Below are 23,349 nucleotides of genomic sequence, written 5' to 3' on the forward strand. Positions count from 1 at the left end.
TCGTCAGGTCAGTGTAACAGTCCCTCTCATAACGCGATATGACTGGTGCTGTGTAATGTGTTGTCACGTGGTTTCAAGGTCACCATGACCTTGTATAATGTGAGTAAAAGCGCGAGATGATATTAGTGCTACGCGCAGATTAAGCTGTAAGGTTTTTTCATGGAGATCTGGATTGGAACGCTTGGAAAATCATTATTGCTCCTTATTTATTATTATTGCAGTGAAGTGGTTTCTTGTATCCGGTTTTGAACGTTTTAAGTATACAGTTATCACTCTGGGTCGATGCTGCTTGTCTGAAAAATAACATGAGAATAATAAATTTATGTAATTGGCAAATTGGGACAGCGTGCTGATGAATAAAAAATAAACAATGAACGAAAGGAGTATTTCTGAGTAATCGTAATATTGTAGATTCTTAAAAAATCTCAGAAAATCCTTGTGTCTTCTTTAGCTATTAAGTTTGTGCTGTAAATTGTCTGAGTCTTTCCTGTCATGATTTGTCATCCTACATCTTGCAAAAATCCGGGAGGCAAGTGGGAGTTATCGCCTTCATTCCTGCCCATACTACGCCTCTATTGTCTCCAACCTCGACCCAATGAAACCACGCTGAAGAATTCACGCCCTTTTATTCCCCTGTGCTGTCTGGCTTTGCGTTGGCAACCCGAATAATTGCGGGATTCGCACCGTCTTGGATGCTTATTGTACGCAGGTGGCTAATGGCATCAGTAGTGGTGTCAAATTTGAATGCTCTGGTACTGTTTACTGCCTGACAAACATTCGCTAATATTAGGGTGTCTTTGTTTCTGGTGTTAAACGTATGTAGCATCTTGCCCTGGTGGTCCTAGGGTCGTAGGCGTTTGACGCAGTTTCCTATTGGGTGGATCAACAGTATCATCATATTGCGCAATCGCTTTCTTTGCCAAACTGAAAACCCTTATTTGGGCATTTTTGATTATGGGGCGAATTAGAGATCGTGAAACGCCAACAGACTTTTTTCATGGTTTCAACATTCACTCCTAAATTACGTTTTTAGCACATTAGTTTATTTTCCGAATATTTCATTGTACGTTTTGGTTGTCGGAATTGTATTGTTTTGCAGACAATATTGCCATTGACTCGATCTTTTTAAGTGAACCCTGCACAGACTTGTCAATATGTGCTGGCATCAAGAAGTTTGCTAATTAATACAAAACTTCCGGTAATTTACGTTGCTTTTAAACAATGGAGGGTAATAATTATTATTTTAAAATGTTATCAACTGGACTTACAACATGAAGAATTTGACATCAGGCCTGCTTAGTTCCTCCTTCATTTTTGTCAACTCAGTTTCAGACGAACTCCTTTTTCGCATTACCCTGTTTTTTCTTGTGTTCCGGAGCTCCCGGAGGAAAGCGCGCTCAATGCGACGAAGGAAGGCACGCTCTTCCACATGGTCGATTCTAGACAAATAATATCCTATGTTACAAACGTTGGCATTTAAAAGCATCAACCATTGAGAGGTTTAGTTGAGTAAAAGGGTGTGCGTGGAATTTGTTTTATTCGGAAGAGCGGTGACAGAACAAGTTGATGTTGAGGCAATTTCTTTTTCACTGGAAGGTTCTCTACGCCAGCAAAATAATTATACGTTTTTTGCTTACAATTTCGAGATGGTCTTCAAAACGTCACTGTGACTTGATGTCGTTTCTCCGTGGCTCGTTTCATCTGATCTGTGTGAAAATGCAACATGTTTTCTTGTATTTAAAAATAACTTTCGTACGTTTTAAGGACAAAACTTGTTTTAAAGAACGTGAAGCACTTTGTGGTTGATTTTGTGAGAATTTCAAATGTATTTCTTAATTTCAACACATACCTCGACGTAGGGGCGGTGGATGTACACAAGACGGACGCAAAAATCAATGCGGTAACGAGTATCCAAGCTTTCTCCATATTTGTTGGTAGTTTTGTCAATGGCAATAGGAAAAAGGCGAAAACAACAACGTTTTTAAAGGGGATTCAAACCAATACTACACTTTTTTGCGGAATACCTGAATAACAACATTAAAGTATGTTGTAGTTTTGCACATTTAAGTATTAATTTACCAGACCGTTGCAAAATGTTTTCAGCACCACAAATATTTGAGAACGCAGCAACGCCTTTCCTTGGTACAACTACACCACTGCATGATCGTTATAACGTTTACATCATTTTAACGTTTGACGAAATGACTGCGGCAACGGGGTTGTCAATTGCACCTGTTCTTCATCGCGACACATTGGCCGCAACAAAACCTCTTTGGTACAAATATTCGCCCCGTTAATTGCAAACGTCCGCCAACTTCTGCCGAAGGCCACCTTAACTCCTGTTTATATACAACCAAGGGCACGCCTACCGCGAAACCCACGTGACATTTCTGTCTCGTAACCGAACCATTGACGGCACAGACAAGCGAGTTACGGCTGACTGATTCTTCGTTGCGCGTAAGTGTGATTGTAACGTGTGGTTGGGCGACTCGCGGCTTAAAAAGTCAAACAACACAGAAGCCGTACTGTGCGGGTTCGGTTGTAGCCTTTGTGCAAAAATGTTCGACTGAATACTTGCTGGCGTTGCTGCAGATATTTAGGGTTTTGATGCTGTTATAAATTTTGATCTTGTTTGTAAAAACTACAAATAACTGTTCAATTTATTGATGTAGCGACGTAACTCGTTATACATGCTCTTAGTTTAATCTTTGCTTTAGGACAACCCCGATTCCAAACGCCTTTGTATAATGTCAAGTTCAAGCACATTGGCTGTAGAACTCGGTTTCAATATTTGGATGATTATATGTTGTTATCCGATATCATATCGGGCTTTGACTGATAAAACGTCCCCTTTACCACCATCTGTCACACAAGACAAACAAACGCTTTCGATTTTAGCTTTCGGCAAGTAAGCCCCGTTTCATCCTAGTGTAAGATTATACCAATATATTAGACTCTGGTTTTTATAATAAATGGAAAATAGTCTTAATTGTTGAGAAATTGAGGTAGCAATTCGACACTTCTCCAATCGGACTTGTGTTGGAGTATAGGTGGTTTTCAGAATCTTGTTTATGCTTGTCAAACTAAGCCGGAAAGGTCCATATCAGATTATTGATGAAAGATTATCAATCATTTTTAATGTAAACAAAGTTTAGTGAAACTGACTCTGTTTGTCTGTCATGATAATGTAAGCGAACCAATTATGTGCTCTTACATATTTCGAGAGTCATTTTACCATGTTTGTAACGTGACTTGAACTTTTGTATCTCAAAAAACGGTCGCTTGTAAATAATATTGCCTATAAACAGGCTTTCGCTCACCTTTTGAAGGCTTTGTTATGTAATATTTCTATTGTGTAGCTATGTATAAACCTCCGTAATGGCGTTCTTACACGTTGCTTCGTATTTTCGGGCCATGGAGCAACCGCGAAATATTCCAATGATGTTTTTGGATCATAAACGGCCTCTGACGTCACCCCTCACCAAGTAAGCCCACGCCTTTAAACCCTTAAATGGTGAACGTCCGGTTGGACAAGCGGGGGGATTACTTAATTTGAACAAATTGCACTCTCCCATGCACTGATATCGGCCTTTCTTTATGTCATACGCATTTGTCTGTACTTTCTCAGATGTCTGCAACGCACCACGTATGAATCACAAAGAAACAAGGTTGTTGTTTCCTTATCCTATGACGTGCATTGCAGATAAGAAGGGTCCTAATATTGACGGGGCGTATCACCCACAAGTGTCTGAGCATTAAACCGGACACCGTTGTCATTTAGTCATGACCTTCAAACCTGTTTGGAAATCTTAGGATTATAATTCGGCATCAAATCTCGTCGTGAGTCAATTTTCACCAAGCGGCCCACGCACGTATGTGTTCACAGGCACTTGTTGGCCTGCAACAACTTTCATTACTTTCTTTTCGCTTGGGATTCGAACCTCAACATTTACCTGATGTTCTTTGGACGATTCAGTTTGTAGCCTACAGTTTGTGCAAGATATAGGGGGTGAAGTCACAATTAGCAAAGATCAGAAACCCTCAAATAATACAAAAATATAGAAACAGGAGAAGAACAAAGTATATATAAATTTTGATTGGAAGACTGCTCTCGTGTTTTCACCGACCCCCTAAACTATCCCACAATCCCCTTGGGGTGCCGGATCCCCAGCTTAGAAATCACTAAAGTAAGTTGTCCACGGGAGATTTTGAAGCTTGCGATGACTGTTTTCAACAGAAGAAAATAAAAATACTGCATTGCGCTGTTATTCAATTACCATTCGTGCTAAATGCCAAAATTCCTTGCAAAACTGCGCAGTTTTGTGAACTAATGTAGGCTAGCCGTTATTTGAGGTCGCTTCTTGAACTGAACATAGAAAGCATGTGCTTGGCGAATGTCACGTTTTCACACAATGGAATCCACAACTCTGTTGTCCAGGGGGGGGGGGGGGGGGGGGTACGAAACCTCCCATCGATACAACAACCATGTTCTTGTGCGTCAGTCTGTGTTACTGTGTGAAAGATGACATTACAAAGTTCAAACCGTGTTTGACGAGTTGCTGATGTAGGATTCCCAAAATCTTTTTCATCCGCTGAGACGCCCCCCTATTGTGATAATGACATGTAACTGTGGTGTAACTTGGTTACACGCCCTTGTTCACGCCCCTATACTACGCGCACTCGACACATCGTCCTCGAAGAGTCGAACTTTGCCCCCTACGTTGTATTGACTCGTGGTAGAAATGTGGGCGTTCCAAGAGACTGTTTGAAATACGACACCCTGTCGCCATTTTACCTTCCTTGCTTAACAGGAATGTTTTGAACTGACAACGCAGAAGCAATGCCATGCATACGCATAGCAAGGCGGGATCGCCCCACTGCGCAGGTCCATTGGGCCTGGTTAGCCCAGGGTTGTGAGTTCAAACCTCACCGGGAGCTTGATTTTTCAGGTCTCGCTCCGACTTGTCGGGAAAGGTGGCTGATCCAGCTTGGCTGCAATGCCTTGGTTGCGAAGCCTGTGAACCTTATGTTTTGAACTGAATGATGTTTTATCACGTTGGTCGCGAATTTTGACCATTTTGTAATATTTCAAGGAAATTAAATTGGTGTGCTGTGTGGCTAATTTAACGTTAGGTGGTTTGCCTCTTGTGTAAATCCTTTCATATCTTTTTTCTCGATGATTTCCTAATTCGAGACTTAAGTCAATGTTTCAAAAATGTCACACTAGTCATGAATTCGCATGGGATGGACGCTGTTATTTCCCCACTAAAAGGTCCTACAAGTTTTTTCTTCAATTCACAAACACCATGCACGCTCTATTGTTTGGTCGACAGTGTAATGAGGCACTGAGGTTTTTCCCAGGTAACATAGTGACTGGCGATGAGTAAACATTCCACATTCGTCCCTGGATTCCTCAAAACATTCCCATCACAGCGTGGTTAAAGGTTCTTGTCAACATTAGTTTGTTTGACTCCGGTTGCGTGCGCACTGCGCAGCATGTTTGCCGATGCAGCCGACCAGACCTGTGCATGAGGTGTTTTTGTTGCGGTCTGTTTGCAACCTGTCGAATTCGTGAAGTTATGCGTGACATTCTGAGAACCAGACGAGCATTGGAACTGTTGCTGTCCTTCCCACCCAGGTTGTCCCTCTGGTTTTCTTTGACAATTTTCAGCTTCTTGATGGGTCATTGAAATCTTGCAACACAAGAGTTCAGCCTCTGTTGCATAGTATTTACTTTTTAACGCAGGGACTGCGTTTATCGCAGAAGGCTTCCGAAAATAGCAACATTGTCACTATTTTGGTCACGATTTAGGGTGCAGCGTTTTGCACGACGTGTGTCAGTGAGGTGTGTTGACAACAGGGTAGAGGACCCTGTTTTGAAATGGGAAACCTCGCGTGATGTTTCGAACTCTGGTTAAGTCGCAGCATAGTATTACTCTTTCAAGAACCTTCTGCCGATATGTGGTTGATTCGTTTGACAACTTTACTACTAGATTTTGTTTTTATGTTGAAGAAACTATTTTCAAACTCTCCCTTTTGTGTTTGTGACTGAGTCTTTTGTTTTGTACCTTGGTCACACAGTTATGGTCGTATTTTGTTGAAAAAAGTTTTATTAAACCAGGCTTTTTGTTCGTTTTGACTATATCTTTGCCTGATAACTTCGTCAGATTGTTTTCTGATAAATGCTCAGAAGCTGACAATTGGTCAGTAATACAAGTATCAACATACAACACTTTAATAAATGAAAACAATCAAAAGCAATGAATAAGCAACCAAAAAACGAAACAAAACGGAACCGCAAAGTCACAAAAATCAGCTTATAATAAAGAGTAAGAAACAGAAATATAAACGGCGAACTTCGTCAGGTCAGTGTAACAGTCCCTCTCATAACGCGACATGACAGGTGCTGTGTAATGTGTTGTCACGTGGTTTCAAGGTCACCATGACTTTGTATAAAGTGAGTAAAAGCGCGGGATGATATTAGTGTTACGAGCAGTTTAAGCTGTAAGGTTTTTCACTGAGATCTGGGTAGGTTCACTTGGAAAAGCATTCTTGCTCCTTATTTATTATGATCTGGATACTTTTTGCAGTGATCTGGGTTTGTGCTTCCGGCTTTAAACGCTGCAAGTTCGCAGTCTCTACGCGGGGTTGTTGTTGCTCGTCTGAAAAATAACATGGGAATTATAAATTCATGTAATTGTAAAATTGGGACAACGTGCGGATGAATGAAAAATAAACAATGAACGAAATGAGTATTTCTGAGTAATCGCAATATTGTAGATTCTTAAAAAAATCCCTGTATCTTTTCTAGCTATTAAGGTAGTACTTTAATTTGTCTGGGTGTTTCCTGTCTTGATTTGTCATCCTACATCTTGCAAAAATCCGGGAGGCAACTGGGAGTTATCGCCTTTATTCCTGCCCATACTACGCCTCTATTGTCTCCAACCTCGACCCAATGAAACCACGCTGAAGAATTCACGCCCTTTTATTCCCCTGTGCTGCCTGGCTTTGCGTTGGCAACCCAAATAATTGCGGGATTCGCACCGCCTTGGATGCTTATTGTACGCAGGTGGCTAATGGCATCAATAGTGGTGTCAAATTTGAATGCTCTGTTTATTGCCTGACAAACATTCGCTAATTTTAGGGTGTCTTTGTTTCTGGAGTTAAACGTATGTAGCATCTTGCCCTGGTGGTCCTAGGGTCGTAGGCGTTAGACGCAAGTTCCTATTGGGTGGGTCAACAGTATCATCATATTGCGCAATCGCTTTCTTTGCCAAACCGAAAACCCTTATTTGGGCATTTTTAATTACGGGGGGAATTAGAGCTCGTGAAACGCCAACAGACTTTTTTCATGGTTTCAAAATTCATTACTAAATTACGTTTTTAGCAGATTAGTTTATTTTCTGAATATTTCAATTTCCGTTTTGGTTGTTCGAATTGTATTGTTTTGTAGACAATATTGCCATTGACTCGATCTTTTTAAGTGATCCCTGCACAGACTCGTCAATATGTAGCTGGCAACAAGAGGTTTGCTGAATAATGCAAAACTTCCGGTAATTTACGATGCTTTTATACAATGGAGGGTAATAATTATTATTTTAAAATATGGTCAACTGGACTTACATGAAGAATTTGACATCAGGCCTGCTACGTATCTCCCAAATTTTTGCCAATATAGTTTCAGACGAACGGCTTCTTCGCAGTAGGCTGCTTTTTCTTGTGTTCCGGAGCTCCCGGAGGAAAGCGCGCTCAATGCGACGAAGGAAGGCACGTTCTTCCACATGGTGCGGTTGTAGGACTTCGATTCTAAACAAATGAAATCCTATGTTACAAACGTTGGCATTTAAACGCAATGTGAGGAATTTTTAATGTTTGGAAGATCGGTGAAAGAACAGGTTGAGTTTGAGGCGATTTCTTCATTTTACGAGAAGACGCTCCGCGACAGTAAGACCTTTATGACTGGCAACATGAATAGCACTATAATTGAGATGGTTTGACTCAATTGTACGATTTTTTGCTTACAATTTCGAGAGGCTCTTCAAAACGTCACTTTGACTGGATATCGTTTCTCCGCGGTCCGTTTCATGTGGTCTGTGTGAGAATATAACATGTTTGCTTATATTTCGTAAGTTTTGAAAACAAAACTCGTTATAAAGAACGTAAGGCACTTTGTGGTTGGTTTTGTTAGAATTTAAATGTTTTTCTCATTTCGTCAGAACACTTACCTCGACGTAGGGGCGGTGGATGTACACAAGACGGACGCAAAAATCAATGCAATAACGAGGATCCAAGCTTGCTCCATATTTGTTGGTAGTTTTGTCAATGGCAATAGGAAAAAAGGAAAAGGCGAAAACAACAACGTTTTTTAAAGATGATTTCAAACCAATACTCCACTTTTTTAAATGCCTGTATAACAATAGTAAAGTATGTTGTAGTTTTGCACATTTAAATATTAATTTACCAGACCGTTGCAAAATGTTCTCGGCATCACATATTGGAGAACGCAGCAACGCCTTCCCTTGAGACAAATGCACCACTGCATGATCGTTATAACGTTTACATCATTTTAACGTTTGACGAAATTACTGCGGCAACGGGGTTGTCGATTGCACCTGTTGTTCATTGCGACACATTGGCCGCAACAAAACCTCTTTGGTACAAATATTTGTCCCGTTAAGTGCAAACGTCCGCCAACTTCTGCCGAAGGCCACCTTATCTCCCGTTTATATACAACCAAGGGCACGCCAACCGCGAAACCCACGTGACATTTCTTTCTCGTAACCGAACCATTGACGGCGCAGACAAGCGTGTTACGGTTGAATGATTTTTGTTTGCGCGTGAGTGTAACGTGTGGTTGGGTGACTCGCGGCCTTAAAGTCAAACAACACAGAAGCCGTACTGTGCGGGTTCGGCTGTGGCGCTGCTTTTGTGGAAAGTTAATGTGGTATTCTTCAAGATTCTTCACCTTTGTTTGTAACCGTGTCTTCTGTAGAGATTTGCCGACACAAAAATCTTTGACTGAATACTTGCTGGCCTTGCTGCAAATATTTAGGGTTTTGATGCCATTATAAATTTTAGTCTTGTTTGCAAAAACTACAAATAACAGTTTAATTTATTGATGTTGCGACATAATTCGTTATACATGCTCTTAGTTTAAACCTTACTTGAAGCGAATTTGAGTTAAAGCACGTTGGCTGTAGAACTCAGTTTCAATATTTTGATAATTTTATATGGTTTTATGCGATATCATTTCGGGCTTTGACTGATAAAACGTCCCCTTTACCACCATCTGTTACACAAGACAAACAAACGCTTTCGATTTTAGCAGTCGGCAAATAAGCCCCGTTTCATCCTAGTGTAAGATTATACCAATATATTTGACTCTGGTTTCATATAAATGGAAAATAGTCTTAATTGTTGAGAAATTGTGGTAACATTTTTTCACTTCTCCAATCGGACTTGTGGTGGAGTTAGGGATGGGCAATATAGAATATTACACTATTCTAGAACATTCTAGAATAGTTAAATCGAATCCGGAATACCGAATCCTGATCTGTTTTTGTTTTAGCTTGTGCACTGAAGCACAATAAACGTAAAATATGTTTTTACATGATTCCAACAACAAAGCACAATCAAAGAATATTTATTGCACTGTAAGATATTTAGGCTCTCTATGTGCTTGCCTGCCTAGTGATAACGAAATTTTGTGGCTGTCAAACCTGCACGTCACAACCGTAGCAGAAGATTGGCGAAAAACGATACGCATCGTATTTATTCGATTGTGAGCCGCGGCTTATAAAGTTGTTTAAGCTACCGTTTGTGATGCTTACAAATGAGGGCGACTTATTTTATTTAATGTCAAGCCGATAATTTGTATGCGGCTCTAAGTTTCAATGAAACTCGCCTTTAACTCGCTCTGCCGTAGCAATGCGTTTTATCAATGATGTCGGATGTCATACGCATTTGTCTGCACTTTCTCCACAAAAGAAACAAGGTCGTTGTTTCCTTATCCTATGACGTACAATGCAGATAAGAAGGGTCCTAATATTGACGGGGCGTATCACCCACAATTGTCTGAGTATTAAACCGGACACCGTTGTCATTTATTCATGACCCTCAAACCTGTGTTGAAATCTTAGGATTATAATTCGGCATCAAATCCCGTCGTGAGTCAATTTTCAACTGGCGGCCCACGCACGTATGTGTTTACAGGCACTTGTTAGACTGCAATTACTTTCTTTTCGCTTAGGATTCGAATCTCAACCTTTATTACGTTTTTTCTCTATGATTGGTTCATAATTTACATAGTACAGTTGGTCGCCAAGGCATTCTCACATGTACTGCGTTTCGTGACCTCCGGGAGGTGGCGCTAGTAAGTCGCTAGTAACCGTTTGTTAAAGCTGTGGTTCCGAACCGTTCAGTAGTCCCTTTCATAAAATTGTTAAGCCATCTGAGCCGCACGTAACATTCACCTGATATACTTTGGACGATCCAAGTTGTACAACCTGTGCAAGATATAGGGGGTGACGTCACAATTAGCAAAGATCAGAAGCCCTAAAATAATACAAAAATAGGGAAACAGGAGAAGAACAAAATGTTTGTAAATTTTAATGAGAAGACAGCTCCCGCTTTTTCACCGATCCGCTAAATTATCTCACAGACCCCTTCGGTGCCGCGAACCCCAGTTTAGAAATCACTGTAGTAAGTTGTCCACGGGAGATTTTTAAGCTTGCGATGACTCTTTTCGACTGAAGAAAATAAAAATACTACACTGCGCTGTTGTTTAATTACCATTGGTGCTAAACTGCCAAAATCTCCATAAAACCGCGCAGTTTTGTGAACTGATGTAGGCTAGCCGTCATTTGAGATCGCTTCTTGAACTGATCATAGAAAGCATGTGCTTGGCGAATGTCACGTTTTCGCACAATAGAATCCACAACTCTGTTGTCCAGGGGGGTACGAAACCTCCCATCGCAACAACCATGTTATTCTGCGTCAGTCTGTGTTACTGTGTGAAAGATGACATTGCAAAGTTCAAACCGTGTTTTACCAAGTTGCTGTAGGATTCCCAAATTTTTTTTCATCCGCTGAGACCCCGCCCCATTGTGATAATGGCATGTAACTGTGGTGTAACTTAGGTAAACGCCCTTGTTCACGCCCCTATACTATACGCGCACTCGACACATCGTCCTCGAAGAGTCGAACTTTGTCCCCTGCGTTCTATTGACTCGTGGTAGAAATGTGGGCGTACCACGAGACTGTTTGAAATACGACACCACGACGCCATTTTTCCTACCTTGCTTCCCAGGAATGTTTTGAGATGAATGATGTTTTATCACGTTGGTCGCGAATTTTGACATTATGTAATAATTCAAGGAAATCAAATTGATGTGTGTGGCTGATTCATCGTTAAATGGTTTGCTTCTTGTGTAAAACCTTCTTTTTTCTCGTTGATTTCCTAATTTGAGAACTAAATCAATGTTTTAAAAATGTCACAATAATCAGGCATTCGCATGGGATGGACGCTGTTATTTCCCCACTAGAGGGCCTTACAAGTTTTTTCTTCTATCTTCAAATGCCACGCTCTATTGTTTAGCCGACAATGTAATGAGGCACTGAGGATTTTCCCAGGTGACATTCTGACTGACGACGAATAAACATTCCACGTTTCGTCCAAGAATTCCTGGAAACAATCCCATCACATCGTGGTTAAAGGTTGTTGTCTGCATTGGTTTGTTTGCCTCAGGTTGCGTGCGTAGAATGTTTGCCGATGTAGCCGAGCAGACTTCTGCAGAAGATGTTTTTGGTGCGGTCTGTTTGTAACCTTTCGAATCGAAGTTATGCGTGACATTCTGAGAACCAGGCGAGCATTGGATTTGTTGCTGTCCCTCCCACCCAGGTTGTCCCTCTGGTTTTCTGTGACATTTTTAGCTTCATGACGGGTCATTGACACCTTACGACACAAGAATTCTTTCTAATCGGAATTGCTCTTCTGGCACTTAGTTTCTAAAGTGTTTATTGGAAACCAACGTTTCGTCTGCCATCCGGCGAGACTTCTTCAGGGTTAGTCTCGCCGGATGGCAGACGAAACGTTGGTTTCCAATAAACACTTTAGAAACTAAGTGCCAGAAGAGCAATTCCGATTAATTAGTATGCCTGGCAACAAAAATAGCAGTATAAGAATTCTTCCGCTTGTGCATTATATTGACTTTTTGACGCAGGGAATGCTGAGAGCAGCCGTATATCCCCTGATGCCTCCGAAAACTAGCAACTTTGTCACTATTTTGGTCACGATTTAGGGTGTACCTACTTGCAGCGTTTTGCACGACGTGTGTCAGTGAGGTGTGTTGACAACAGGGTAGAGGACCCTGTTTTGAAATGGGAAACCTCGCGTGATGTTTCGAACTCTATGGTTACGTCGCAGCAAAATATTACTATTTCCAGAACTTTCTGCCAATATGTGGTTTATTCGTTGGACAACTTCACTACTAGTTTTTGTTTTTTTGTTGAAGAAAATTTTTTCAAACTCTCCCTTTGGTGTTTGTGACTAAGTCTTTTGTTTTGTACCTTGGTCACGCAGTTATAGTTATATTTTGTTGAAAAAGTTTTATTAAACCAGCCTTTTTGGCCGTTTTGACTATATTTTTGCCTGACAACTTTTTTCTGATAATTGTTCAGAAGCTGACAATTGGTCAGTAATACAAGTATCAACATACAGAACTTTAATAAATAAAAACATTCAAAAGCAATGAATAAGAAAGCGAAACACACAAAAACTTGCATTGATAAACTAATAAAAAAAAACAAGACTTAACGACTAAGTCACAAAAATCCGCTCATAATAAAGAGTATAAAACAGAAATATAAACGACGAACTTCGTCAGGTCAGTGTAACAGTCCCTCTCATAACGCGATATGACTGGTGCTGTGTAATGTGTTGTCACGTGGTTTCAAGGTCACCATGACCTTGTATAATGTGAGTAAAAGCGCGGGATGATATTAGTGCTACGCGCAGATTAAGCTGTAAGGTTTTTTCATGGAGATCTGGATTGGAACGTTTGGAAAATCATTCTTGCCCCTTATTTATTATTATTGCAGTGAAGTCGTTTCTTGTATCCGGTTTTGAACGTTTTAAGTATACAGTTATCACTCTGGGTCGATGCTGCTTGTCTGAAAAATAACATGAGAATAATAAATTTATGTAATTGGCAAATTGGGACAACGTGCGGATGAATGAAAAATAAACAATGAACGAAAGAAGTATTTCTGAGTAATCGCAATATTGTAGTTTCTTAAAAAAATCTCAGAAAATCCCTGTATCTTATCTAGCTATTAAGTTTGTGCTGTAACTTGTCTGAGTCTTTCCTGTCATAATTTGTCAACCTACAGAATGCAAAAATCCGGGAGGCAAGTGGGAGTTATCGCCTTTATTCCTGCCCATACTACGCCTCTATTGTCTCCAACCTCGACCCAATGAAACCACGCTGAAGAATTCACGCCCTTTTCTTCCCTGTGCTGTCTGGCTTTGCGTTGGCAACCCGAATAATTGCGGGATTCGCACCGTCTTGGATGCTTATTGTACGCATCAGGTGGCTAATGGCATCAATAGTGGTGTCAAATTTGAATGCTCTGGTACTGTTTATTGCCTGACAAACATTCGCTAATATTAGGGTGTCTTTGTTTCTGGTGTTAAACGTATGTAGCATCTTGCCCTGGTGGTCCTAGGGTCGTAGGCGTTTGACGCAGTTTCCTATTGGGTGGATCAACAGTATCATCATATTGCGCAATCGCTTTCTTTGCCAAACTGAAAACCCTTATTTGGGCATTTTTAATTACGGGGCGAATTAGAGATCGTGAAACGCCAACAGACTTTTTTCATGGTTTCAAAATTCATTACTAAATTACGTTTTTAGCAGATTAGTTTATTTTCTGAATATTTCAATTTCCGTTTTGGTTGTTCGAATTGTATTGTTTTGTAGACAATATTGCCATTGACTCGATATTTTTAAGTGATCCCTGCACAGACTCGTCAATATGTAGCTGGCAACAAGAGGTTTGCTGAATAATGTAAAACTTCCGGTAATTTACGATGCTTTTATACAATGGAGGGTAATAATTATTATTTTAAAATATGGTCAACTGGACTTACATGAAGAATTTGACATCAGGCCTGCTACGTATCTCCCAAATTTTTGCCAATATAGTTTCAGACGAACGGCTTCTTCGCAGTAGGCTGCTTTTTCTTGTGTTCCGGAGCTCCCGGAGGAAAGCGCGCTCAACGCGACGAAGGAAGGCACGTTCTTCCACATGGTGCGGTTGTAGGACTTCGATTCTAAACAAATGAAATCCTATGTTACAAACGTTGGCATTTAAACGCAATGTGAGGAATTTTTAATGTTTGGAAGATCGGTGAAAGAACAAGTTGAGTTTGAGGCGATTTCTTCATTTTACGAGAAGACGCTCCGCGACAGTAAGACCTTTATGACTGGCAACATGAATAGCACTATAATTGAGATGGTTTGACTCAATTGTACGATTTTTTGCTTACAATTTCGAGAGGCTCTTCAAAACGTCACTTTGACTGGATATCGTTTCTCCGCGGTCCGTTTCATGTGGTCTGTGTGAGAATATAACATGTTTGCTTATATTTCGTAAGTTTTGAAAACAAAACTCGTTATAAAGAACGTAAGGCACTTTGTGGTTGGTTTTGTTAGAATTTAAATGTTTTTCTCATTTCGTCAGAACACTTACCTCGACGTAGGGGCGGTGGATGTACACAAGACGGACGCAAAAATCAATGCAATAACGAGGATCCAAGCTTGCTCCATATTTGTTGGTAGTTTTGTCAATGGCAATAGGAAAAAAGGAAAAGGCGAAAACAACAACGTTTTTTAAAGATGATTTCAAACCAATACTCCACTTTTTTAAATGCCTGTATAACAATAATAAAGTATGTTGTAGTTTTGCACATTTAAATATTAATTTACCAGACCGTTGCAAAATGTTCTCGGCATCACATATTGGAGAACGCAGCAACGCCTTCCCTTGATACAAATGCACCACTGCATGATCGTTATAACGTTTACATCATTTTAACGTTTGACGAAATTACTGCGGCAACGGGGTTGTCGATTGCACCTGTTGTTCATTGCGACACATTGGCCGCAACAAAACCTCTTTGGTACAAATATTTGTCCCGTTAAGTGCAAACGTCCGCCAACTTCTGCCGAAGGCCACCTTATCTCCCGTTTATATACAACCAAGGGCACGCCTACCGCGAAACCCACGTGACATTTCTTTCTCGTAACCGAACCATTGACGGCGCAGACAAGCGTGTTACGGTTTAATGATTTTTGTTTGCGCGTGAGTGTAACGTGTGGTTGGGTGACTCGCGGCCTTAAAGTAGAACAACACAGAAGCCGTACTGTGCGGGTTCGGTTGTGACGCTGCTTTTGTGGAAAGTTATTGTGGTATTCTTCAAGATTCTTCACCTTTGTTTGTAACCGTGTCTTCTGTAGAGATTTGCCGACACAAAAATCTTTGACTGAATACTTGCTGGCCTTGCTGCAAATATTTAGGGTTTTGATGCCATTATAAATTTTAGTCTTGTTTGCAAAAACTACAAATAACAGTTTAATTTATTGATGTTGCGACATAATTCGTTATACATGCTCTTAGTTTAAACCTTACTTGAAGCGAATTTGAGTTAAAGCACGTTGGCTGTAGAACTCAGTTTCAATATTTTGATAATTTTATATGGTTTTATGCGATATCATTTCGGGCTTTGACTGAAAAAACGTCCCCTTTACCACCATCTGTCACACAAGACAAACAAACGCTTTCGATTTTAGCAGTCGGCAAATAAGCCCCGTTTCATCCTAGTGTAAGATTATACCAATATATTTGACTCTGGTTTCATATAAATGGAAAATAGTCTTAATTGTTGAGAAATTGTGGTAACATTTTTTCACTTCTCCAATCGGACTTGTGGTGGAGTTAGGGATGGGCAATATAGAATATTACACTATTCTAAAACATTCTAGAATAGTTAAATCGAATCCGGAATACCGAATCCTGATCTGTTTTTGTTTTAGCTTGTGCACTGAAGCACAATAAACGTAAAATATGTTTTTACATGATTCCAACAACAAAGCACAATCAAAGAATATTTATTGCACTGTAAGATATTTAGGCTCTCTATGTGCTTGCCTGCCTAGTGATAACGAAATTTTGTGGCTGTCAAACCTGCACGTCACAACCGTAGCAGAAGATTGGCGAAAAACGATACGCATCGTATTTATTCGATTGTGAGCCGCGGCTTATAAAGTTGTTTAAGCTACCGTTTGTGATGCTTACAATTGAGGGCGACTTATTTTATTTAATGTCAAGCCGATAATTTGTATGCGGCTCTAAGTTTCAATGAAACTCGCCTTTAACTCGCTCTGCCGTAGCAATGCGTTTTATCAATGATGTCGGATGTCATACGCATTTGTCTGCACTTTCTCCACAAAAGAAACAAGGTTGTTGTTTCCTTATCCTATGACGTACAATGCAGATAAGAAGGGTCCTAATATTGACGGGGCGTATCAACCACAATTGTCTGAGTATTAAACCGGACACCGTTGTCATTTAGTCATGACCCTCAAACCTGTGTTGAAATCTTAGGATTATAGTTAGGCATCAAATCCCGTCGTGAGTCAATTTTCAACTGGCGGCCCACGCACGTATGTGTTTACAGGCACTTGTTAGACTGCAATTACTTTCTTTTCGCTTAGGATTCGAATCTTAACCTTTATCACGTTTTTTTTTCTATGATTGGTTTATAATTTACATAATACAGTTGGTCGCCAAGGCATTCTCACATGTACTGCGTTTCGTGACCCCCGGGAGGTGACGCTAGTAAGTCGCTAGTAACCGTTTGTTAAAGCTGTGGTTCCGAACCGTTCAGGAGTCCCTTTCATAAAATTGTTAAGCCATCTGAGCCGCACGTAACATTCACCTGATATACTTTGGACGATCCAAGTTGTACAACCTGTGCAAGATATAGGGGGTGACGTCACAATTAGCAAAGATCAGAAGCCCTAAAATAATACAAAAATAGGGAAGCAGGAGAAGAACAAAATGTTTGTAAATTTTAATGGGAAGACAGCTCCCGCTTTTTCACCGATCCCCTAAATTATCTCACAGACCCCTTGGGTGCCGCGAACACCAGTTTAGAAATCACTGTAGTAAGTTGTCCACGGGAGATTTTTAAGCTTGCGATGACTCTTTTCGACTGAAGAAAATAAAAATACTACACTGCGCTGTTGTTTAATTACCATTGGTGCTAAACTGCCAAAATCTCTATAAAACCGCGCAGTTTTGTGAACTGATGTAGGCTAGCTGTCATTTGAGATCGCTTCTTGAACTGATCATAGAAAGCATGTGCTTGGCGAATGTCACGTTTTCACAGAAAGGAATCCACAACTCTGTTGTCCAGGGGGGATACGAAACCTCTTTTCGATACAACAACCATGTTATTCTGCGTCCGTCTGTGTTACTGTGTAAAAGATGACATTGCAAAGTTCAAACCGTGTTTTACCAAGTTGCTGTAGGATTCCCAAATTTTTTTTCATCCGCTGAGACCCCGCCCCATTGTGCTAATGGCATGTAACTGTGGTGTAACTTAGGTAAACGCCCTTGTTCACGCCCCTATACTATACGCGCACTCGACACATCGTCCTCGAAGAGTCGAACTTTGTCCCCTGCGTTCTATTGACTCGTGGTAGAAATATGGGCGTACCACGAGACTGTTTGAAATACGACACCACGATGCCATTTTACCTACCTTGCTTCCCAGGAATGTTTTGAACTGAATGATGTTTTATCACGTTGGTCGCGAATTTTGACCATTATGTAATAATTCAAGGAAATCAAATTGATGTGTGTGGCTGATTCATCGTTAAATGGTTTGCTTCTTGTGTAAAACCTTCTTTTTTCTCGTTGATTTCCTAATTTGAGAACTAAATCAATGTTTTAAAAATGTCACAATAATCAGGCATTCGCATGGGATGGACGCTATTATTTCCTCACTAGAGGGCCTTACAAGTTTTTTCTTCAATCTTCAAATACCACGCTCTATTGTTTGGCCGACAATGTAATGAGGCACTGAGGATTTTCCCTGGTGACATTCTGACTGACGACGAATAAACATTCCACGTTCGTCCAAGAATTCCTGGAAACAATCCCATCACATCTTGGTTAAAGATTGTTGTCTACATTGGTTTGTTTGTCTCAGGTTGCGTGCGTAGAATGTTTGCCGATGTAGCCGAGCAGACTTCTGCAGAAGATGTTTTTGGTGCGGTCTGTTTGTAACCTTTCGAATCGAAGTTATGCGTGACATTCTGAGAACCAGGCGAGCATTCGATTTGTTGCTGTCCCTCCCACCCAGGTTGTCCCTCTGGTTTTCTGTGACATTTTTAGCTTCATGACGGGTCATTGACACCTTACGACACAAGAATTCTTCCTAATCGGAATTGCTCTTCTGGCACTTAGTTTCCAAAGTGTTTATTGGAAACCAACGTTTCGTCTGCCATCCGGAGAGACTTCTTCAGGGTAGAGGACCCTGTTTTGAAATGGGAAACCTTGCGTGATGTTTCGAACTCCATGGTTACGTCGCAGCATAATATTACTTTTTCCAGAACTTTCTGCCAATATGTGGTTTATTCGTTTGACAACTTTACTACTAGTTTTTGTTTTTTTGTTGAGGAACATTTTTTCAAACTCTCCCTTTGGTGTTTGTGATTAAGTCTTTTGTTTTGTACCTTGGTCACGCAGTTATAGTTGTATTTTGTTGAAAAAGTTTTATTAAACCAGCCTTTTTGGCCGTTTTGACTATATTTTTCCCTGACTACTGTTTTCTGATAACTGTTCAAAAGCTGACAATTGGTCAGTAATACAAGTATCAACATACAGAACTTTAATAAATAAAAACATTTAAAAGCAATGAATAAGAAAGCGAAACACACAAAAACTTGCATTGATAAACTAATAAAAAAAACAAGACGGAACGGCGAAGTCACAAAAATCAGCTCATAATAAAGAGTATGAAACAGAAATATAAACGACGAACTTCGTCAGGTCAGTGTAACAGTCCCTCTCATAACGCGATATGACTGGTGCTGTGTAATGTGTTGTCACGTGGTTTCAAGGTCACCATGACCTTGTATAATGTGAGTAAAAGCGCGGGATGATATTAGTGCTACGCGCAGATTAAGCTGTAAGGTTTTTTCATGGAGATATGGATTGGAACGCTTGGAAAATCATTCTTGCTCCTTATTTATTATTATTGCAGTGAAGTGGTTTCTTGTATCCGGTTTTGAACGTTTTAAGTATACAGTTATCACTCTGGGTCGATGCTGCTTGTCTGAAAAATAACATGAGAATAATAAATTCATGTAATTGGCAAATTGGGACAACGTGCGGATGAATGAAAAATAAACAATGAACGAAAGAAGTATTTCTGAGTAATCGCAATATCGTAGATTCTTAAAAAAATCTCAGAAAATCCCTGTATCTTCTCTAGCTATTAAGTTTGTGCTGTAACTTGTCTGAATCTTTCCTGTCATGATTTGTCATCCTACATCTTGCAAAAATCCGGGAGGCAAGTGGGAGTTATCGCCTTCATTCCTGCCCATACTACGCCTCTATTGTCTCCAACCTCGACCCAATGAAACCACGCTGAAGAATTCACGCCCTTTTATTCCCCTGTGCTGTCTGGCTTTGCGTTGGCAACCCGAATAATTGCGGGATTCGCACCGTCTTGGATGCTTATTGTACGCAGGTGGCTAATGGCATCAATAGTGGTGTCAAATTTGAATGCTCTGGTACTGTTTACTGCCTGACAAACATTCGCTAATATTAGGGTGTCTTTGTTTCTGGTGTTAAACGTATGTAGCATCTTGCCCTGGTGGTCCTAGGGTCGTAGGCGTTTGACGCAGTTTCCTATTGGGTGGATCAACAGTATCATCATATTGCGCAATCGCTTTATTTGCCAAACTGAAAACCCTTATTTGGGCATTTTTAATTACGGGGCGAATTAGAGATCGTGAAACGCCAACAGACTTTTTTCATGGTTTCAACATTCACTCCTAAATTACGTTTTTAGCACATTAGTTTATTTTCCGAATATTTCATTGTACGTTTTGGTTGTCGGAATTGTATTGTTTTGCAGACAATATTGCCATTGACTCGATCTTTTTAAGTGAACCCTGCACAGACTTGTCAATATGTGCTGGCATCAAGAAGTTTGCTAATTAATACAAAACTTCCGGTAATTTACGTTGCTTTTAAACAATGGAGGGTAATAATTATTATTTTAAAATGTTATCAACTGGACTTACAACATGAAGAATTTGACATCAGGCCTGCTTAGTTCCTCCTTCATTTTTGTCAACTCAGTTTCAGACGAACTCCTTTTTCGCATTACCCTGTTTTTTCTTGTGTTCCGGAGCTCCCGGAGGAAAGCGCGCTCAATGCGACGAAGGAAGGCACGCTCTTCCACATGGTGCGGTTGTAGGACTTCGATTCTAGACAAATAATATCCTATGTTACAAACGTTGGCATTTAAAAGCATCAACCATTGAGAGGTTTAGTTGAGTAAAAGGGTGTGCGTGGAATTTGTTTTATTCGGAAGAGCGGTGACAGAACAAGTTGATGTTGAGGCAATTTCTTTTTCACTGGAAGGTTCTCTACGCCAGCAAAATAATTATACGTTTTTTGCTTACAATTTCGAGATGGTCTTCAAAACGTCACTGTGACTTGAGGTCGTTTCTCCGTGGCTCGTTTCATCTGATCTGTGTGAAAATGCAACATGTTTTCTTGTATTTAAAAATAACTTTCGTACGTTTTAAGGACAAAACTTGTTTTAAAGAACGTGAAGCACTTTGTGGTTGATTTTGTGAGAATTTCAAATGTATTTCTTAATTTCAACACATACCTCGACGTAGGGGCGGTGGATGTACACAAGACGGACGCAAAAATCAATGCGGTAACGAGTATCCAAGCTTTCTCCATATTTGTTGGTAGTTTTGTCAATGGCAATAGGAAAAAGGCGAAAACAACAACGTTTTTAAAGGGGATTCAAACCAATACTACACTTTTTTGCGGAATACCTGAATAACAACATTAAAGTATGTTGTAGTTTTGCACATTTTAGTATTAATTTACCAGACCGTTGCAAAATGTTTTCAGCACCACAAATATTTGAGAACGCAGCAACGCCTTTCCTTGGTACAACTACACCACTGCATGATCGTTATAACGTTTACATCATTTTAACGTTTGACGAAATGACTGCGGCAACGGAGTTGTCAATTGCACCTGTTCTTCATCGCGACACATTGGCGGCAACAAAACCTCTTTGGTACAAATATTCGCCCCGTTAATTGCAAACTTCCGCCAACTTCTGTCGAAGGCCACCTCAACTCCCGTTTATATACAACCAAGGCCACGCCTACCGCGAAACCCACGTGATATTTCTTTCTCGTAACCGAACCATTGACGGCGCAGCGTTACGGCTGACTGATTCTTCGTTGCGCGTAAGTGTGCTTGCAACATGTGGTTGGGCGACGCAGCGAACTTGCGGTTTTAAAAGTCAAACAACACAGAAGCCGTACTGTGCGCGTTCGGTTGTGGCGCTGCTTGTGTGGAAAGTTAATGTGGTATTCTTCAACATTCTTCACCTGTGTTTGTAACCGTGTTTTCTGTAGGGATTTGTCATCACAAAACCACTTGCTGGGCTTGCTGCAGATACTTGGGCATTTGATGGCTTTATAAATGTTAATCTTGTTTGCAAAAACTACAAATAACAGTTTAATTTATTGCTGTTGCGACATAATTCGTTATACATGCTCTTAGTTTAAACCTTACCTGAAACAAATTTGAGTTAAAGCACATTGGCTGTAGAACTCAGTTTCAATATTTGGATTATTTTATATGGTTTTATGCGATATCATTTTGGGCTTTGACTGATAAAACGTCACCTTTACCACCATCTGTCACACAAGACAAACAAACGCTTTCGATTTTAGCATTCGGCTAATAAGCCTTGTTTCATCCTAGTGTAAGATTATACCAATATATTTGACTCAAATTGTTTCAAGTAAGGTTTAATTTAGGAGATTATATCAAAACGAAATTTTATGGCTGCTAAAACGTATGTGTTTACAGGCACTTGTTAGGCTGCAATTACTTTTCGCTTGGGATTCGAATCTCAACCTTTATTACGTTTTTTTCCTGATTGGTTTATAATTTACATACTACAGATGGTCGCCAAGGCATTCACACATATACTGCGTTTCGTGACCTCCGGGAAGTGTCGCTAGTAACCGTATATTAAATCTGTGGTTCCGAACCGTTCAGTAGTCCCTTTCATAAAATTGTTAAGCCATCTGAGCCGCACGTAATATTCACCTGATGTTCTTGGGCGATTTAAGTTGTACAACTTGTTCAAGATATAGGGGGTGACGTCACAATTAGCAAAGATCACAAAATGTTTGTAAATTCTAATGGAAAGACAGCTCCCGCTTTTTCACCGATCCCTAAACTACCCCATAGACCCTTTAGGGTGCCGCGAACCCCAGTTTAGAAATCATTAAAGTAAGTTGTCCACGGGAGATTTTTAAGCTTGCGATGACTGTTTTCGACAGAACAAAACAAAAATACTGCATTGCGCTGTTATTTAATTACCATTGGTCCTACACTTTTAAAATTTCTTGCAAAACCGCGCAGTTTAGTGAACTGATGTAGGCTAGCCGTCATTTGATGTCGCTTCTTGAACCGATCATAGAAAGCATGTGCTTGGCGAATGTCACGTTTTCGCACAATAGAATTCACAACTCTGTTGTCCAGAGGGGATACGAAACCTCTTATCGATACAACAACCATGTTCTTGTCCGTCCGTCTGTGTTACAATGTGAAAGATGATACTGCAAAGTTCAAACCGTGTTTTACCAAGTTGCTGTAGATTCCCAAAATCTTTTTCATCCGCTGAGACGGACCCCGCCCCAAACAGCATGTAACTTGGGTACACGCCCTTGTTCACGCCCCTATACTACGCGCACTCGACACATCGTCCTCGACGAGTCGAACTTTGTCCCCTACGTTGTATTGACTCGTGGTAGAAATGTGGGCGTTTCAGGAGACTGTTTGAAATACGACACCCTGTCGCCATTTTACCTTCCTTGCTTACCAGGAATGTTTTGAACTGAATGATGTTTTGTCACGTTGGTCGCGAATTTTGACATTTTGTAATATTTCAAGGAAATTAAATTGGTGTGCTGTGTGGCTAATTTAACGTTAGGTGGTTTG

General features: G+C 40.4%; 2 protein-coding genes across 3 annotated transcripts; both read right to left on the reverse strand.

Annotated features, from left to right (window-relative positions):
* Positions 1 to 6,295: 6,295 nt before the first annotated feature.
* On the reverse strand, positions 6,296 to 21,136 carry LOC145914182 (uncharacterized). 2 transcript variants are annotated; one of them, XM_083001971.1, is made up of 4 exons: positions 20,978 to 21,136; positions 20,766 to 20,834; positions 20,385 to 20,567; positions 6,296 to 6,662 (listed from the first exon to the last, which is right to left on the reverse strand). In XM_083001971.1, exons 1-4 carry the CDS (start codon positions 21,052 to 21,054, stop codon positions 6,560 to 6,562), a joined length of 432 nt encoding a protein of 143 aa, XP_082858097.1. In that variant the 5' UTR covers positions 21,055 to 21,136; the 3' UTR covers positions 6,296 to 6,559. The 2 variants fall into 2 exon arrangements, with proteins under 2 accessions (XP_082858097.1, XP_082858096.1); XM_083001970.1 differs by lacking the exons at positions 20,385 to 20,567; positions 20,766 to 20,834; positions 20,978 to 21,136 and adding exons at positions 7,624 to 7,806; positions 8,023 to 8,091; positions 8,226 to 8,398.
* Positions 13,494 to 14,910, reverse strand: LOC145913722 (uncharacterized). The gene is made up of 4 exons (XM_083001467.1): positions 14,752 to 14,910; positions 14,549 to 14,617; positions 14,150 to 14,332; positions 13,494 to 13,683 (listed from the first exon to the last, which is right to left on the reverse strand). Exons 1-4 carry the CDS (start codon positions 14,826 to 14,828, stop codon positions 13,494 to 13,496), a joined length of 519 nt encoding a protein of 172 aa, XP_082857593.1. The 5' UTR covers positions 14,829 to 14,910.
* Positions 21,137 to 23,349: the final 2,213 nt, after the last annotated feature.

This window comes from Ascidia mentula, chromosome 9, assembly GCF_947561715.1.
Source record: "Ascidia mentula chromosome 9, kaAscMent1.1, whole genome shotgun sequence".
Classification (NCBI taxonomy): Eukaryota; Metazoa; Chordata; class Ascidiacea; order Phlebobranchia; family Ascidiidae; genus Ascidia; species Ascidia mentula.

Bases quoted from the DNA above. Each gene is read 5' to 3' on its own strand.
- LOC145913722 (XM_083001467.1), bottom strand. From the start codon at position 14,828: ATGGAGCAAGCTTGGATCCTCGTTATTGCATTGATTTTTGCGTCCGTC. The intron at 14,333-14,548 runs GTAAGCAAAAAA...TCATTTGTTTAG, and splicing joins TTGAAGAGCCTCTCGAAATT to AATCGAAGTCCTACAACCGC. The intron at 13,684-14,149 runs GTAAGTCCAGTT...GTTTAACACCAG, and splicing joins CCTGATGTCAAATTCTTCAT to AAACAAAGACACCCTAATAT.
- LOC145914182 (XM_083001971.1), bottom strand. From the start codon at position 21,054: ATGGAGAAAGCTTGGATACTCGTTACCGCATTGATTTTTGCGTCCGTC. The intron at 20,835-20,977 runs GTATGTGTTGAA...ATTTTCACACAG, and splicing joins TCCACCGCCCCTACGTCGAG to ATCAGATGAAACGAGCCACG. The intron at 20,568-20,765 runs GTAAGCAAAAAA...TTATTTGTCTAG, and splicing joins TTGAAGACCATCTCGAAATT to AATCGAAGTCCTACAACCGC.